Below are 17,658 nucleotides of genomic sequence, written 5' to 3'. Positions count from 1 at the left end.
GCAGAATACTTCAAAATAGAAGCTCCCGTGTCCTACATTCAGGATTGTGCAGACGGTGCCCTTTTATAAACACCTTTTTGGCCAAGAGTGTTGTTGCGGACGCGAAATAGGCTACCATTTGATACTTCTCCCAACCTGCTGGGGGACAACTGACGACACAACAGTACACCTGAGCCAGATTAGTATCCTTCGTCGGTCTATGACAGTATTTAAGCGGTGAAATGTGTATCTAGCACTCGTTGTGGTCTTGCGACAATCTGGCGCACAGGAGCATGAAGATCCAGATCAGAACGCCCGCCCAATTGACTCATCTCATCATCATTCCGGCGCCTGTGTGTGACTGGCAGGCTCGAGACTGAACACCCAGGACAAAGTCAACTGACATCAGTGTTGTATATACATTGTACATTGTAAATGAGTGACTACCGAGCGTCTGCTTCCCTTGTAGTACATGGCGTACGGTAAACAGGACTTGCTCTATCTGTACCTATCATCATCACTTCACAAGATAACATCACAATAATTAAGAAGTCACTCATTCCACTGGTACAGAAAACTTGGCGGGCATACTTTGCCTGGCCTTGTTCTCGCATACCTGTAAATCGGCTTGTTTTAGGTTACTTTATATCTCTGTGAGTAGACTGGAACATCATTGCGGAGCAATAAGTTAACATTGTTATTGCCAGGGGTTCTTTAGTCTAGTCTGTTTCACCATCTCCACTATATCTATTGATACAACCGTCATACACAATCATCTATGTGTCCAAACAGTAAGCATAAGGTGAAATATGTCCCATTGTCAGAACAAAGCAGAGAATAACTTCATGAGCAAGCATCGTTTTTGTACCTGTAAGTGAGATTGATAATTCTTGGGATGAAAAAATTCTTTCGCAACACATGACACAGGAGCCGAGCAAGCCAACTTTTAGCGGAAAAGAATTATGGCCAGGTGTTTTTGGTATCATGCTACTTATTGTTATTTTTTGGTTTCACCTCAAGTGAACTAAGCCACCTTGTAACAAGTCTTGGAACTAGGGTAATTTGGGCTGCATGCTTTAGTTTCGAACATCCTACAGTTTCGCTACGAATTCGGAGTTACCAACGGAACTCTAAATTGCTTATCAAACGACGATGTGACAATGAGTGCACTGCTGCTTACTTTTGGATGCGAAGTTGAGTGCAAAGTCATTCTGCCTCGTAGCCTCCTACTGTAGGTTTCTGCAACTAAGGCAAATGGTGATGTAGAACGCTATCCATACTTTCAAATCAATCGGTGTGAAATCGGCAGGTATACCAAACGCCAATTGATCATAGCATTATGTAACTTTTCAGGATTATGTAGGCTTTCGACTGATTGAACAAATTAATAAGAAGTTTGCAGGGTGGTTATCGGCAATCTGAGATCTTTGTAGATTGCACCTAAGCAGTATCGCCGTGGGGGTCTGGTAGGCCTACATCTTATGTAAAGGTATACCATTGGCTAGCAAAATAGGAAAAGATTCTGCGTACTATGCAGCAGCAAGTATTTTGATGATATATCTTCCTAAACGCTACAAATCCCCCATCACTCAAACTTCTAGCTATTGGATTATTATTCTGATCACCCACATAAAAGTACCGGGTATCTGCCCATCACTGAAGAACGTGTTCAAGGTTTCCAAACATAGAAATTGATCGGATTGCATCCCTCTAGTGAAACCGTACTCAAATTAGGGCATTGCAAACAGTGAAAGGTTCAATGGTCTACCATATGCCATTTGGTCCGCCTCACCAATCACCTTTCCTCAATCTTCATGCATATTAAATCAACCATAATTAACATTTGATAGTGTGTTTTTAAGCATATGATTGATCTTCCCTGACCCTCTGGCCCATACCTCTCCTTGCACCCCGAGGTGGAGAGTGAACACGGATCAAGTGACCAAATACCGATGTTAATTGAAAGTGTAATTTGGTTTGATCGTTGTTTCTGTGTACTGGCAGATCAGAAGTGAAATCGAAGCATAATTAACACGAGAGTTGGGTCCAACCTACCTTGACCTGAATCATCAGTGCATTCTATAGGTCTGAAGTGTGCATCTATTTACTTCTGCTTAAAGAACACAATGCCTCTGAATTAGTTCACAGGTAAATATCTCCGACTTGTTACTGTTGTTCGATGTTAGGCCACACGAGACTGTGGGAACGTCTGGGCAAAACGATGTTGATTGCTTCATTAATCTTGCATGAAACTGGCCATGGAGAAGCAGAGGCCATTGTTAGAGATGGACAAGACCTTGATCTTCTCGGTTGCTTTGGTAGAGAGCTGAACACCAACGTTCAAAGTACTATAGAACGAAAGTGAAGAAGATTGTTTGTAAGGATGGGTCACTTTGAGAGGGCAGTGCCATGCTCTGACCGGTACCCTACTTTTGTTGCTATCGGCCATCTTGAAATGGAAAAGTTGGTTGAAAAAACGTTGGTGTTTTAACAGACTGTCCGCATTTTAGAGGCGCTCTCTGTCGCCTGCCTCGCATTGCCACGTTGCCCATCCATCTCACAATGCTTCCATTTCAAGTCACACCCGCCTCGAGCGGGACAATGTTTTGATAACTACCTCACAATATGGTTTTACAACCCCCTGGCTTATTTGCTAACCACTAAATGTATTGAATACAGCTACTTTTTTCGCGACGTCTTTGTTTGCGATGACACAGGTTGTAGCTGGAGACCATGTAGGGTTTTGTTAAGGTATTAAATTGGGCCCATTAAGGTTCGGGTGAATTTGGATATGATACAAATATGATAAAGCCTAATTGTTGGCAATTGAATCTACATGTAAGATTGTGATCTTAGTTGTTCGTGATATTATTTGTCTGTGTGTGGACTTTCTGAAGTGATTCCAATCTCTTTAAACTCGACTAAGGACAGACCTTTCAGTATACCTCATGTTCAGTATGGTCGAGTCAGTTCAAGGTGTCAAAGCAATGATATCGCCACCCTACCCGCTGTGCGGTCCTTTGAGACCCACCCAGTTAAGAAAGTTCACAATTTGGAGCAAAGAAAGCAAGACATGGATAATTTGTTTGCAACACACAATCGGTACAATATCGGTAATTGGGTTGGCAATACTTTGACTTTGAAAGTGTCTACGTCTCCGTCGTTGTGTTGTATGTGTACCTCATTGGTCCTGAACCCCAAATGGCCAAACCAACACTTCACTGCTGGGTTTTTGGTCATTTGTGGAATCTCCTGCGTTTCTCCACTTTATGGAACATTCGAAAATGCCTCTACATAAAGAGGTCTCTCAGATTCATAAAAACAGAGCAGACTTCGTCCAGACTTGTCTCCATTATCAGTTGGTGCATTTCAATCCGTTATTTTGGAATGTAATCCCCAGGGACAAGCAGTGCAGGTGTATTCATGTGTACCTGTCACCAAGGATAAGGAACCCTCATCTTTAGAACAGTTTAGGATCCTGGCTTAGCCTTAATCAGCTGTCCCGTTCTAAATCCGTGCCCCAGATCCACCTGTTTTGAGCTTAAGTCCTTTTCTATACTTAGAGTATTTGCGAGTAATCCATATTACCCTTCAGGAACGGCTAAAATATTTATACAATTCTCAAAGAGACCAACAGGATTCTTGTTCTTAAATGGCAATTGATAACCAAAGGTTTAACCCTTTCTACAACATTTACCATCTCTTTTTGTTGGCAAACCTTCTAAGAGTTTATGAACAAAAAAGTCACAGACCTTCAACTGTGGTATAGGTTAAAGTTTTACACTCCAGGAATATGCAACCAAATTCCATATTCTCGGTAAGGATAGGGGAAGTTCTTTAAAGAAACACAAAAAGCTATTCAAGATGTCGGACATAACAGGTGTGGGCTCCAGGTATTAACAATGTCTTTCTTAAAGGCTTTAACTTGCAAAGGTCAGTGCCGATGGGTGTTAAGTATTGGGTTTGGAAAGGAATCTGGGAAAGAAACTCGTAACAGATATTAGACAAATACTTTAACTGGTTGCCGTAATTGTTTAGCAAACGTTTGTGAAAGAACATAGAACTTACGCGGGTTTGCATGTACGTGTATAAACGTATACCTTGGCTTCCTAACCTTTGCCAAAACTACTTCCGGGTCGGCGTGAAGGTCAAGGTAAATGAAGCCGTCAGGCGGAAATGGATATTTTTGTGTCTTGCATCTGTTCTTATCAGTACTTGTCATTGCTGAGCGCCGCTCTCTTATTTTCTGAGCAGTACGTCCGATATATATATGTTTCCCTACACTCCATTCTAGCACTGATGATATGGGTCGAAAAACCAATGGAATAGTATAGCGGTTCAAACATTATACACCGTCTTTCAATCCTAAAAAAACAATCCATCTTCCAGCAACCCTTCTCCTCAAATAAGTTTGACATTGGTGAAATAGCTATTGTGGAAGCAAGATGGATGACCCAATGTGGCCACCAGGCATCAGATCACTTGACACCATCGACCGATGGTGGCGCCTAAAGTTGCGAATAACTGGTTACTGCATAATTTCTGTACAGTAAAATACAAATGTAATCACGTGACTTATCTTTTCCTATTCTTGTGTCTTTGCAGATATCCCTACAGTGGACTTCCCCTGAACATTCTTCTGCCTCAACTTCAGTCGCAGTACGGAGCATTCCCACAGGCGTCGCCACTATCGCCAACAGCCCAGACGAGTACAGCCAACCCGCAGCATTTCTTCGACTATTCTGCTTACGCGAGTCAACTGGCAGGACAGGAGGGACTTCAGGCTTTCTACGCACCCCATCATCACCAACACGCAGCCCATCCCGCAGCTGCCCTCCAACACGCCCACAGCTTACAACAGCAGGCACAAGTAGCCGCCGCCCAGCCAGCTATCTATTCATATATGCCCCAGACAAATGCCGTCCACAGTGCATACCAAGCGCAGCAGTTAGCCACCCCAGACCAAATTTAACCTCGAGTCAGAGAAACGTAGAGACTTATGCAAATTGAGGAGAAATTTCCAGGTAATGGGAAGTTTGGGCGGACTAAGTTATGTCCATGTAAGCGCGCATCCGGGATAGTGCGTCCTGGCTTTGGGTGCAGGACGCGGGGACTGCTCTGTGAAAACTGGACAGTTCGTCTACAAGTCAGGATCAAGGTATGGACCAGCATACAGGAAGGACTCCGTTTCCGGCGCAAAAAAACATGGACTCTAGTGTCGTCTGCTTGTAAATAGTCACATGACCGCCGGACAAAATGGTGGACAACAAAGCAAGAGCACTCTTGATCTCCGCTATGCAATCATCCGTGATGTAACTTTTGTTGATATTTATTAATGATGTAAACATGAAACTGTGAAGATAAATCTAAGAAAGTGTTATAAATGTTATTAATGAAGTACAAAATGTATTTATGATTACCGATTTAGGTGAGATTGTGGCCAAGGGCTGGGTTGTTATGGGAACATGGTATAGGTTTTATCCATGACGGGAACAACATTCTCTCTGTGCTCGAAATGATGTTGATTTGTGTTTAGAGAGTAGGCTAGAGCAGTCGCCATATTGGCATGTGACAAGGCTGATTGAGAACGAGGCTGCATGCGTTGTTACTATGACAATCAATGTATGTATCTGCCGTTCCTGTCCGTGTGCACACCAAGGAAAGACTTTATTCAACTGAAGAGAAAAACTTTTCGCCCAACAAAAAGTTGATGATTTTGATAATGCATTGTAGTATGGGCGATGGAGGTTCATTTCTTAATAGGTGTGCACTTTCGATCAGGCGGAGAAACCGGTGTCAAGACATTCGGGCTTTGTCGGCAAGGTTCGGAAATGTGATCTCGTGAAACACTTACGCAGCTCTGATGGTAGTAACATCAGTCGGTCAGTGTTCATGGTTATAGAGCTATAGGCTAGTGCACTGTTTCAAGACATTACCGAAAGAATTTAGGGTAACCGTATTTAATGTATGCAACTTTTCAGCATCGGTAGGCCCCCTATGTATAAATGTATTATGTAAATTATAACTTAAGATATTCACAATGTAGATAGTACTAATAGAAAATTAGCAATAAACCACCTTATCGTTAGTAACCATATTAATAGAGAGTAGTTGTCTCCTGCTCACGCTGGAGATTCACCACTTTTCTCAAGCAGGGTTCAGGTATTGACCAATCAGAAGACATTTATCTTGCTTGTTCGACGTAGTACAGAGCTTCTGATTGGCCAATACTTATCGCCTGACAGGACAGTACGTTCCTAGTAGGACGTTGCGAGTTATTCCTGTTTCAGGAAAGTGGCGAATGGCGACACGCCTTTGGGGCTATGGGTGGAGGGAAAATATAGAATATTGTGCTAGCAAGTCCAAAGTCGGCGTGCCAGAGTCGCTTTTCTTGTTTTATCGTGACCAAGGTAAACTCTGGATAACGACGTAATCTGTCCAGTACCTAATAAATTACCAGCAGCTGAATATAAGGTGGATCTGCCACGCCCTCTATTTTTAAACCTCTGCCAAGCGGTCTTCAGTACTTGCCAATAGATGGCGTTTTGCTCAATATATTCAAGAACGCCACCTTTTAACTTAGTCAAGCATTAATCAAAGGAGCAAGAGGTCGATCTGGAGGAATATCCAAAATGACACGTGCCTTCCCTTTGTTTTGATTGCATAATTGTATATGTTATAGAAATCATCATAGGTCACTTTTAGCCAATAGAAATGACGCATTGTTGTCTTCGCAGCACTAGTCATTTGTTAGTTTCGTCACTTCCGCCTGGTAGTTAGGCTGCAGAATCCTGACTTTACTTACAGGTCGTCTCTCATTACAGTTTAATTAAATTATCTGCCTAAATGGGCAACTTTATCACTATATATTTTAGATTATGCCAGATCATCATTTTAGTAGAAATTTGAGGGTCAGGTCCGACCCAAGACAGTTAATCTTTTTAAACCCGAAGTCATTTCAAAAGTAACATCGTCGCTTTGGAATTCATTGCCAGTGGCCAACTAGATCCGCAAATTTAACGAGGGCAAAATGTAACTTCATCCATACTCACTCCAAACCTCGCCCGGTCCGATAGAGATTTGTGTGCTGTATTGACAACGCCGGGCCGTGCTGTTACATTATTATTCTTTTGCACAAATTGCTTTTCCATCCTCTTTTCGAAATGAAAGTCGGGCTTTAAATGGTTAACTTACTGAAATATCTGCCAGGAGCCGTTGCGAATCATGAAGGTGGCAGCATTGTCCACCAATACATTCTGTCCCATGGCAAGATGGGAGTAGTTCACTCTGCATTTGACACGAAGGAGTGTATTAATGTTCATGATGACGTATTCATTAGACACAGTTTTGTTATCTTGATTATGTCACCGTCACAGCGACTCCTGGCGGCTGTAACTGTACATTTCTCTGCCACTAAACATATTAGATAAGTTATACACACTAAGCATATATGATATTACTATAAGTATTGTCGGGCATTACGCCTGTAATGTATATTTTAAAAATGCCTGTTTATAGGAAAAAATCACTCTTTAGACTCACGTCGCTCATTATGAAATGTCTTGTGCAACAGTCATTTTCTTATTCCATTTTTATATTGATTCTGTGATTCAGAAACAGTGGGATTCACAACGACTATTGCGCAAGGCATCAATTAAGTCAAAATGTTGACTACGTCATCACATTTATATATGATGTCATCAAAAATGTTGTTCATCGTCATCATTCATCGTTCATTGTATATCTAATGTATAATTACTGTTAACTTCAACTGTAAACACTATAAAGGCCAATAAAGCCACATCTTCATACAGTACATCCGGGTCCTTGTCTTTATTGCCTCTTTTATTAAAAAAATCCTCACGGTCCCCAATCCACTTCACTCCGGAAGATGTGAACCGGCCTCGTCCCTCACCCAAGGATATATATAACATGAAGCGTTGGGCTGCCACAGGAGTCTACAAACTACACGTCTGATGATAGGACCGTGGTGGAGTTGAAAACTTTTGACGATCATGCTAAATTGGTAAATAGCATGACCATGACAACGGAGTGAGGCACCCGAAGAAAATACGTTCGGCTACCAAGCTGAGCACCCGACCCTGTAGCCTCTTGTTGCTCATGCCGTCCTTCGGCACTTACTGACTGCGGCACCAAGCGGTGGAACTAGACATCACGGGGTAGGTGAAGAGGCACCTTTAAATCTTCTTCGGCGCTTTTTTCACATGCGATTGCTTACAAAGTGATATATATATATCAATATATTACAGAATAGGAGTATTGTTTTGTGAGGTAAACAATGCTTTTGAATGACGATTACCTAGCAAGCTTGCATACCAGCACATACTCCGCGCTCCGCCAGCGAGAGCTAATTTAAAAGGCCTCACGCGGTCTCCAGGATGTGCGAATTGTTACAGTTTTTCCGGTTATGTATGCTTTACAGAGATGACAGGTGATACTTAACATAAGAAACGTGTAGAAAGAAACCTAGGGCAAAGTTCTATCAAAATCTCAGAGGCTTCTATTTCTTGAATGTATTTTGGTATGTATCGTATCTACCAAGCGTTCTACAAAGGAATGATTCGCAGCGCGGACTTCTTTCCCCAGGACAGAATTTCCTTTCTCATCTGGCCGCAACGAATGCTCAAGTGTCGCCATCTACGATCATTACTGTGTAACTAACCGCCGGAGATGGATCAATGGGTCGGTAGTACGAGAGGTATGATTGTCCTCACAACATCAATGACATATCGTGTCTGTCCAATGTGTTACCTGCATGGTTCCTTTGTTTTATGGTGACAGATAAAGCTACGGTTCTACAGATACCCATGCCCTTCAATAAACCAGAAGGTGAAGGAGAATAAGCGAGGACACATTTTCCCTTCACACCCGGGCCGTCGCCTGTCGCCAATGTGCAAGTGTCTCAATCTACGTCGACCGCTGTGTAACTAACCGTCTGTTTCGAGACAATTTGCAGTGTGGTTGTGAGGAGCATTGTCTTCACTATCAACGAGTGCGTTGTGCAATGTGCTGGCTGAAAATTGACGGTGTCATGCAATCCAAGATATGTATGCCTAAGATATATATAGGATGTCCCTCCCCCTCCCCCCAACCATGGATAGAAAGACGCCAGCGATAATGATGCCACAATAAACCTTGTGAGAAGACTTCAAAAGAGGGCCATTGCTTTAAGTTTTACCTAGAGTATGATGATGTGGACGACGGAAAGACAATTTTATGAAGAGGGAGATGTGAATGTAAATAGGAAAATGATGAAGACCAAGGTGTTGATAGGCCCCAACCAATGAGTTTGTGCTCGTCATACTGGCCGTGGACAGGTACACAGAGTGAAGGTAATCAGTGGAAAGACATCGTATGCTGGATGCAATCGAAGGAGAGACGGAGCCATGCTGTCCTTGATCTCAACAGGTCTAGATTGGTATGCTTGGCAAGAAAGCACGCACTGGATGGATGTGATTTGCAGACATTGGCGAAATCCGTTGCTGCTCTGAATGATAGAAGTCCAGGCCAAAGCGGGAGACACCCCACATGCTCTGAACGATGTCCTTTTCTACCCATTGCTCGACGTGTTTGCAGCAGGGTCGCAGATTGAAGGGGGAAGACAGACACGGTGGATGTGATCGAAGAAGGGACGGATACGAGAACCATGCTGCTTTTGCATTGATAGATTCCTTTGCAGTCCATTTCATCATCCTAATCGTCTTTCCAGGCATAGGACGAGGCCGGTCCACAACGCCCTGAGTGTCCGAATTGACAGCTTCGAAGGTCGGCCGTAATTTGACAGGACTGCAGACAGTACTGAGTGTGACTGGAAGATATTGGCGATATTTGCTTCGCTGTATGGTAGTAGGCCGGGCTGTGATTGACGAAAGGACAGCATGATAGAATCCCTGCTGTCCTCGTTTGGTCACATTCGATATATGCGCTTGTCCAGCTATTGCGATACTTGATGCTGTCGCTCTAGATGGTAGAAATGCTGTGGGGAGGGGATGCGATTGTCAATGAGACGACGAAAACCATGCTGTCGTCTAATAGGCCACAGTCAAGATGTGCTTGTTTAGCCAAAGTGAGACTGCAACGAGGTTGATATTGATAAAGACAGGTACAAAGGTCACAATCAAGACGATTCTGTGTCCGGTCATAGTCATACTGGATGTACGTCGGACCAAAGTTCTGAATGGGCTCAGCAAAGACACATGGTGTGCTCAGATCGGCTTCACCCACATTCATTGCTGCTCTGAATGGAGACCAAATGTCACAATCAGGATGTGCAAGTGTCCAGTCAGCAATACCATTCACTGCTCTGGTTTATAGGAGCAGTGGCTGTCCTCGATAGGACACTCCCAACACACGTAGTGAAGGAAACTGGGACGACAATAGCAAAGGACGCCCTTAACGATGTGCCGTCTCAAGTTTTGGGACAGGATGTGCGCCGCTTTGATGTGGGTGGCATGTTGATCAAGGATATAGTCACTCACTGGTTCATGACATCCTCAGTATGAGCATCCCTTTCAAGATGATGACATTTGTCCCACACTAAGAATATAACTTCCCTGTTCTGCTGAACACTTGGCTACAGACAGCACCAAAGAAAACAAAACATGATTTCAGGGATTTTTTCATTTATTTTCTTCACTGTACATAAAAAGTATATACAGATAGTGGTCTTTGTTGCATCTTGGTGTTCAGACAAGGCCTAATCGAAGAGACCTGGAACAAGAACAGAATGAAGGTTAGAACTGGTTGGAAACGAATACTTATTCCTCATCTGATACAAATGAACACTACCAGCATTCCAGTTCTCATGTGAAGGCATGGCCATACGGAACTATTCGCAGTCTACAACATTTGAGAACCAGATCTTCTTAGAAAAGAAGGACGAGGATATTTGCTTCAAAGGACACCATCTTGATGACGCATTGCAAGACGGGAGCCTCATAATAGGATAGATCAACATGCCAATTTCAGGATGTGAACAGCAAGTTTTTAATCATTGGCTCATCAAGTCTGTACTGGTGTTCATGTTTGTTATGGTCTTGAGGTGCCCCACTGAAAGTATCTTCGACAGCTGTGGCGAGAGGACCATCACATTAACTTACCGAATCCCATGTCGTCATCAGACTCCTCTTCAGATTCTTCCTTCTTCTCTTCTGTAATGAAGAAAATGAAAATTTAGCAAAATCTCCAGGATTTCCACATTTTTAATATGATAACAAACATGAGCATGACTGTACGACTCAACCCAGCTTATTCTCTGCACGCACGCAGATCATAACAAATTTAGGGCACGATGATTTCAAATATTTTCCGCAATGAAGGTACAGGGTTACCACAGACAGCAGCATGAATCAGCAGACACTCACCCTTCTTCTCCTCCTCAACTGGAGCAGCGGCTGCACCTGCACCAGCGGCAGGACCAGATCCAGCGGAGCTACCAATCTTTGTGACCAGCTCCTTGACATTAACATCGGTGAGGGCTTTGGCGAACAGACCTGAAAGTAACGCACACAAATATGATTACTCGAAGAAAAAGCTCACGAGGGCAAAGAATTCCAACCTTGGCTTGAAATGTTGTAAACATCATACAACATCACATGTATTGTATGTGAAGCCAAGACCAAGAGTTGGCGAATTTTTAGTTTATTAACAACGCAAGAAAGAGCCTCATATTAGCGGGTTGTATCATCAACTTCGTAATGTGTAGCATTTTATGATTTGTGAAATTTTAAAATCATCGGCTCTAAGTCTACTTATCAAACAGGACATTCAAACTACCGGTAGGCGGTACGGTAATGGCAGTGGCAATCGCATGCAAGTCCAACTTTTCGACTTTTCCCATTTTCTCAATCTCACCTGGCCAGAAAGGCTCCACTTTGACATTAGCGGCTTTGAGGATGGTCTGGAGCTTGTCGGCCTGAAATGAAGAAGCGAAAAAATTGGCGATCATCATTCATTCATGTCAATTGTCATGTGCATAGGCCTAGGCATAAATATCAATAAACAAGGTTGGTTTTGGTGCTGAACAATCATCGCCATCGTCGTGCTGATGGCATTAAACTATCTTCATTCTACCCCATTGCAGAGTCAAAGAGGTGAAAACTAGCATGCTCAGCAACTAATACCATGGACCCTTTACTCGTTACAGTGCACCTACAGCAGCACACACATGCAATTTAGTGCAGGCAGGACCATGGAAAAAAGAAAATCGACCCCAACTTACAGTGATGGCTACATCATCATCGGCAAGGATGAGGGCACTGTACGTGCAAGCCAATTCATCAGGAGTACACATAGTTTAATTTAAAGTATAAAGCGGTCTTGGATGACAAATCTATTCAGTGTATGTTGCCGGATTGGCCTTAGCTCTTTCGAGGACAGTACACTTTCGTCAACGACAAGATGGCAGAGAGGATGACCTCGGAAGTGAAGGAACGTAGGTCAAAAATTTAAATAATTTGCCGAACTGTGCAATAGTCTCTCGTAATATGACCAAATACTACCCGGTGTTTTGTGTGAGACTTTATTAAATTGACAACATGGCTCATTTTGAAAAATTATTGCTTCTCTTTTCCTCTGTTGTTCTAACTTTCGGAGGGGAAAAATTTTATGATGATGATGCCATTCCAGTGTACACAAATGAGTTTTTCAAAGCAAAAATAGAAAAAGATCCACATTTTGTGCTTTTCTACGCGCCTTGGTGAGTTTGAATTTCACTTGGTCTTTGACCTACTTTTCAAATTGTACATGTAGGGCTATGTATGTACACTGTACAGGCAGGCGTGTGACAGGTGCGAATGGTGCCACATCATCTGTTGATGATATATAGTATATAGGCCCCTCGCCGGAAAATGGCAATCAGGCTCTGATTAACAGGTCTTCACCATGTTAAGAGTCAAAGATACCAGACAGTCAAGGTGGAGGAGCCCTGTAGCTGTTCGAATGGCCAGCCAGCCAAAAAATAAAACTGAACTTGAAGCGCAACACCAACGTCAATGAACAAACAGATGAACACGTGGTCCAGGTTGGTATACAACCGCGGCTAAGCAGTCTTTTAAGATGGATCAGAGCCCATTAAAAACAAATGTGCACACTCAGAATCTGACTCGGAACACGTCAGAAGGCCTTAGCCGACTTCAGATAATGCAGCACCCAAACAATCGTCCATGAAAAGGTTGATTAAAACTACCTGCCATTCTCATTGTAGGTGCGGTCACTGCCAGAAAGTCTTGCCAACATGGCAGCAGCTTGGGGAGCATTATGATGGCTCTGATGATCTGAAGCCAAATGTTAAAATCTTACAGGTTGGTAGAAACAGTAGACAATGGGTAGTGGGTTCTCACCAGTACTTAGCAACAGCTGTCAGTTGGACGGTTGGACCAAAATCAGTGTCCAGCTAACGAAGGTGGCTGCTGGCAGGAGGTTCCCAGTCATTCACATTTGGGTTGTGGGGAGTGATCACATCAAAGCTTCATCACTCCCCTTAAATCATCCATTGGAGAGCTGTTATCACTCCCCGATGAAAAGAGACTTTTGAATTGGCGTCACCTAATCTTTCCTTACAAGACAGTCGGGATTGTTTTTGAATCTCTGTTTTATATAAATCTTTTTGTTTCAGGTTAATTGTGTCTTGAACACAGAACTCTGTGCCAATTACAATGTTCTTGGCTACCCAACGTAAGTACCAGCAAGAAATAATGACGACTTCAATATTTTTATTATCGTATCACTCATTCTGCTCAGTTTGTAGCTACCAGTTGATTAAAATGGGCAAAATGGCTTACCATTCATTTCATTCTGCTCGAAATAACACACTTTCACTTCATTCCTTTTTCAGAATGAAGTTCTTCGGTGTAAAGGGTACAGAACCAGTGACCTTTAAGGGTGGCCGTGACATTGAAACATTTGACGAATTCATTAAAAAACAAATGGTACCAGATGCCCAGGTAAAAGTTCATTCAAGCAATGAATAATATCATCAATAAACATGAGTTCATCAAGAAATTGTTGAGGCGGTAGTTTTGATAACTATTAAATCAGTTTGGGCCTCAGGTCTGTACTAGGTACCTTCCAGGCAGGTTGCTGGGTACGACAGACTACCCTGAATACACAAGATAAGATTTTGTCAGTGGGGGAACTGATTCTCCATGGCGAGTTATTGCGGGAACATCACAATAAAAAGAGTCTGCCCGTTTGTTGTACACTATACTTTTGCCTTGTCACAGGAGCCACTCACCCCCAATCCAGTTGTCAAGACAGGCCTGTACGAGCTCACAGAAGATACATTCCAGAACCACGTACAACACGGCGATCACTTCATCAAATTTTACGCCCCCTGGTGTGGACATTGTCAACGGTTAGCGCCGACGTGGGCCGAACTTGCAACATTCCATACAGAGAATCAAGATGTCAAAATAGGAAAGGTAGGTTAGGAACCCGCCGCCACCGTGATATGCAGTGTTACCTGAGAGTAAACATCAAAATACAGCTTTTTATGTTAAAAAAATGTGCCTTGATTTGGCACCCGATATGGCCTGATTGGAATACACAGTCACATCACAAGGAAGATGCCCTTTGCTATAATTTTCGAATATTATTTCTTGCATTCCTTTCTTCCGTTTAGGTTGACTGTACAGAAAATCGTGCCGTGTGTCAAAAACACAGCGTACGGGCCTATCCCACGTTGCTCTGGTTCAGGAATGGTATACAGTACGAGAAATATCAAGGCGTCCGAGATTTAAACACGCTCCGTGATTTCATCAAGCAGAAAGTGTCGGAAATGGCTGGGAGTGAAAATGAAGATGCTGAGAAAATACCTGACTCAAAAACACCAGCCCAAGAAAATGTTGTCAAACTGACCGGTGCCAACTTCGATGCATCTGTTGCATCTGGTGTCACTTTTATCAAATTCTATGTTGATTGGTGAGTTTTTATTTTGTTGAGAGAAGGAATTACAGCATGAATAATACACTATGCTTTACTTAGATGCACATCCCAGGCCTGTGACTGATTAAACCTGGGCTAATTGGACCATATTATCATACTGTTTCTATTTATTCTGTTGTGTGTTATCGGCAAAAACACTGATGAGGGGGAGTTGGTCCAGAGGTCGAATCAGAACTCAGCTATGTAAACATTTTTGCCCAATTCTGCACGCCACATTTCTTCTTTTTTTTTGAAGGTGTGGACACTGCAAAGCTCTTGCCCCTATATTTGAAGAGTTGGGAAAAGCGTTCCAGGTCTCGGGGAGTAGTGTAAAGATAGCAGAGATCAACTGTGAGGATAATGCAAATATTTGTGAGAAATTCAAGGTAAGGCCATCTCAAGCTCTGGGATTCATAAGTATATCAGCATCAGAGGTTGCACCGACTTTGACAACACAAGTGAATGTACTGCGAGTGCAGTCAGTGCAGAAGGTATAGCCCACAATGTGATTTTCTGGCAGAAGACTGTCCTCTCAGTCCTATAGGACTGTAGTTCTATAGGACTCACGTTGATGCCGAGTTCTTGACTGCCGATTCTATCATAAATACATGTAATAGTTTCTCCTTTTGTGCTTCCAGGTCCAAGGTTACCCAACAATTATGCTATTCAGGAACGGTGCACAGATTGATGAGTATTCCGGCCAACGTACTCTCAATGGATTCACCGAATATCTCTCCATGCAGACACTTCACGATGAATTGTAAATCATGCTCACGAATACAGTAAAGCCTCTGTATTAAGGACACCATTCGACTGACAAATGCTGTCTTTATTTGAGAGGTTTGGATCTTATTGCAGAGGTCAAATCCCCAATGGAAGTGACCGATTTGGAGCCAAAAACGGTGTCCTTGATAAAGAGGGGTCTACTGAGGGAGGTTCTATTGTACATAGATCACCTTTTTTGGGTCTGAGGGTTACTTCTGTCCAACGAATCGTAGAATTTTGAATTTTGTATCCTGTTTGTCCTGGAGTAAAGTCAGATTCATATTCTGATAGACACATGCCCAGCATTGGTAATAACGATCCAACATTCTAGATTACATGTGTGAAAGTCGTCAGAGTGTAAACCTGGCTTTATTGACACTTTACTTTGCAAATCTTGCCACCTTTTTGTGATAAAAACTTTCCGGTAAACTCCTCAATTTAGAGAGCTCACAAATTTCAGGCAAGTTTTGTGTAGCAGGTTCTTTAATCAGTCAACATGTAAGTCAAATTATTTAAACTATTGTCACAAGATCTTTACTGAAGCCTTAAATTCTGGTCTTTTGAAATGCTCAGTCCATTTTTTAAGGTCCATTTATCTATTGGGGAGGGGATTTCTTTTACCAATTAGCCTTGAGTTCAAAATTTTAATATCTATTCATTCTGAAGAGATTATCTATTTGCATTCTCTTTGTGTGTGTTTTGTTTTAGAATGTGTATATTTTGTTGCAATTTGATGGGTTTTTGTGGCGATGTATTTCAGCTGAGCGCCAGGCCCTTGTGCCTCTTGTTGTATCATATCAGATTCGCCAAGTATGGATTATAATCTGTACATTCACTCATCGGGTGCGGGCCTAGAAGTTTGTGCTCAATTTCGGTGCCAATTCGTGATATAGACACGATAGATGTATATAGTCATGGTATGTGTAGGTGCAGCAAATATGAACCAAGAATTCCTAGTTGCTTCATCTTGAGAATCTGGTCAGTTTGGCTCAGAACCTCTCCACAAATGGAAACATGAAAGTTATAGACCCTGGTACAAGAATAAGCTAACCTGTGCCCCTTCATTTATTCGGGTACACCCTGTAGTTAAACTTTGTCTTAGTTTAGTAGTGACATCTATACTGATCTAGTCTGGTTGTGGGTAAATCTGTGCTATTGAGTTGCTTTGAAAAATGGTTGTGTATGCCTTAATACATCAATGTACAACGAAATATTTCACTTGTAAATTATCATAACAGTTTAAAAATCACCAAACATTGGGTTTGTTTACGGAATTCCTGATCTTACATGTGCCAAAATCAAAGTCTTAAGACTTTTCATTGTGAGTTATTGATAATCAGCTATTGAAGAGCAACAATTTTGGCATCATCTAATACTTTTTTCCGAACAAATACTTGTCATTCTGTTTACAAACCCTAAATGTGCCTTTCAAACGCCACCAAGACCTGATAAAGACTGCATGAAGACTAGTATTTATTACGTCTTGACGCCAATCACATTTTCATGTAATGATATTCTGTTCAATGCGCACTTATTTATGCAAATCTGTGTAATAAAAATCATCCTTGGTAATCATTAGTGTCTTTTATTTTTGGGACTAATATGACAGCATTGGATCAAACCTCGACATACATTAATATCCCGATGTTGTGATTATTGCCTTGTTTTTCCATCATATTCCCTTACAAGAACCCAAAATCAATTGCAGAGTAGGGGAATTTCCCATCTCAAGACTGGTCTCGGCCAGCAGCACCACTTGGGAGAGCAACGCTACGAGCCCTGCGGCAAGACTCAACATAAGGGAGGAGGTCCAGTTCATCGGCTCGACCCATTACCTCTCTGGCATCACCAAGACTCACAACGACAGGGAGTAGGGCTAGCACCATTCCTCAACCAATTTGGACGAATTTCAGTTGAATCGGACTGATCACAACACAAATCAAGACGGAATTGAGCATTTCACACCTCGTG

General features: G+C 42.4%; 3 protein-coding genes across 4 annotated transcripts in view; 2 read left to right on the top strand and 1 right to left on the bottom strand.

Annotated features, from left to right (window-relative positions):
- The window catches only part of LOC135503021 (RNA-binding protein 38-like), a 32,592-nt gene extending 24,795 nt beyond the window's left edge, over positions 1-7,797 (top strand). For both annotated transcript variants that reach the window (XM_064796278.1, XM_064796277.1), the window contains one exon: positions 4,585-7,797. In XM_064796278.1, coding sequence (XP_064652348.1) covers positions 4,585-4,951 — 367 coding nt within the window. In that variant the 3' untranslated portion in view covers positions 4,952-7,797. The remainder of the gene's footprint in view (positions 1-4,584) is intronic.
- Positions 7,798-10,605: 2,808 nt separating this feature from the next.
- Positions 10,606-12,411, bottom strand: LOC135503089 (large ribosomal subunit protein P1-like). The gene is made up of 5 exons (XM_064796420.1): positions 12,221-12,411; positions 11,854-11,914; positions 11,364-11,492; positions 11,100-11,150; positions 10,606-10,710 (listed from the first exon to the last, which is right to left on the bottom strand). Exons 1-5 carry the CDS (start codon positions 12,290-12,292, stop codon positions 10,697-10,699), a joined length of 327 nt encoding a protein of 108 aa, XP_064652490.1. The 5' UTR covers positions 12,293-12,411; the 3' UTR covers positions 10,606-10,696.
- A 119-nt stretch (positions 12,412-12,530) lies between these two features.
- Positions 12,531-17,259, top strand: LOC135503302 (thioredoxin domain-containing protein 5-like). The gene is made up of 8 exons (XM_064796816.1): positions 12,531-12,697; positions 13,205-13,301; positions 13,616-13,674; positions 13,835-13,943; positions 14,223-14,420; positions 14,621-14,919; positions 15,179-15,308; positions 15,561-17,259. The coding sequence occupies exons 1-8, from the start codon at positions 12,537-12,539 to the stop codon at positions 15,684-15,686; spliced, it is 1,179 nt and encodes a 392-aa protein (XP_064652886.1). The 5' UTR covers positions 12,531-12,536; the 3' UTR covers positions 15,687-17,259.
- Positions 17,260-17,658: the final 399 nt, after the last annotated feature.

The sequence above is a fragment of the Lineus longissimus genome, chromosome 19 (assembly GCF_910592395.1).
Source record: "Lineus longissimus chromosome 19, tnLinLong1.2, whole genome shotgun sequence".
In the NCBI taxonomy this organism is placed as follows: domain Eukaryota; kingdom Metazoa; phylum Nemertea; class Pilidiophora; order Heteronemertea; family Lineidae; genus Lineus; species Lineus longissimus.
Note: the sequence above shows the minus strand (reverse complement) of the source record. Positions and strands in the feature narration are given on the sequence as shown.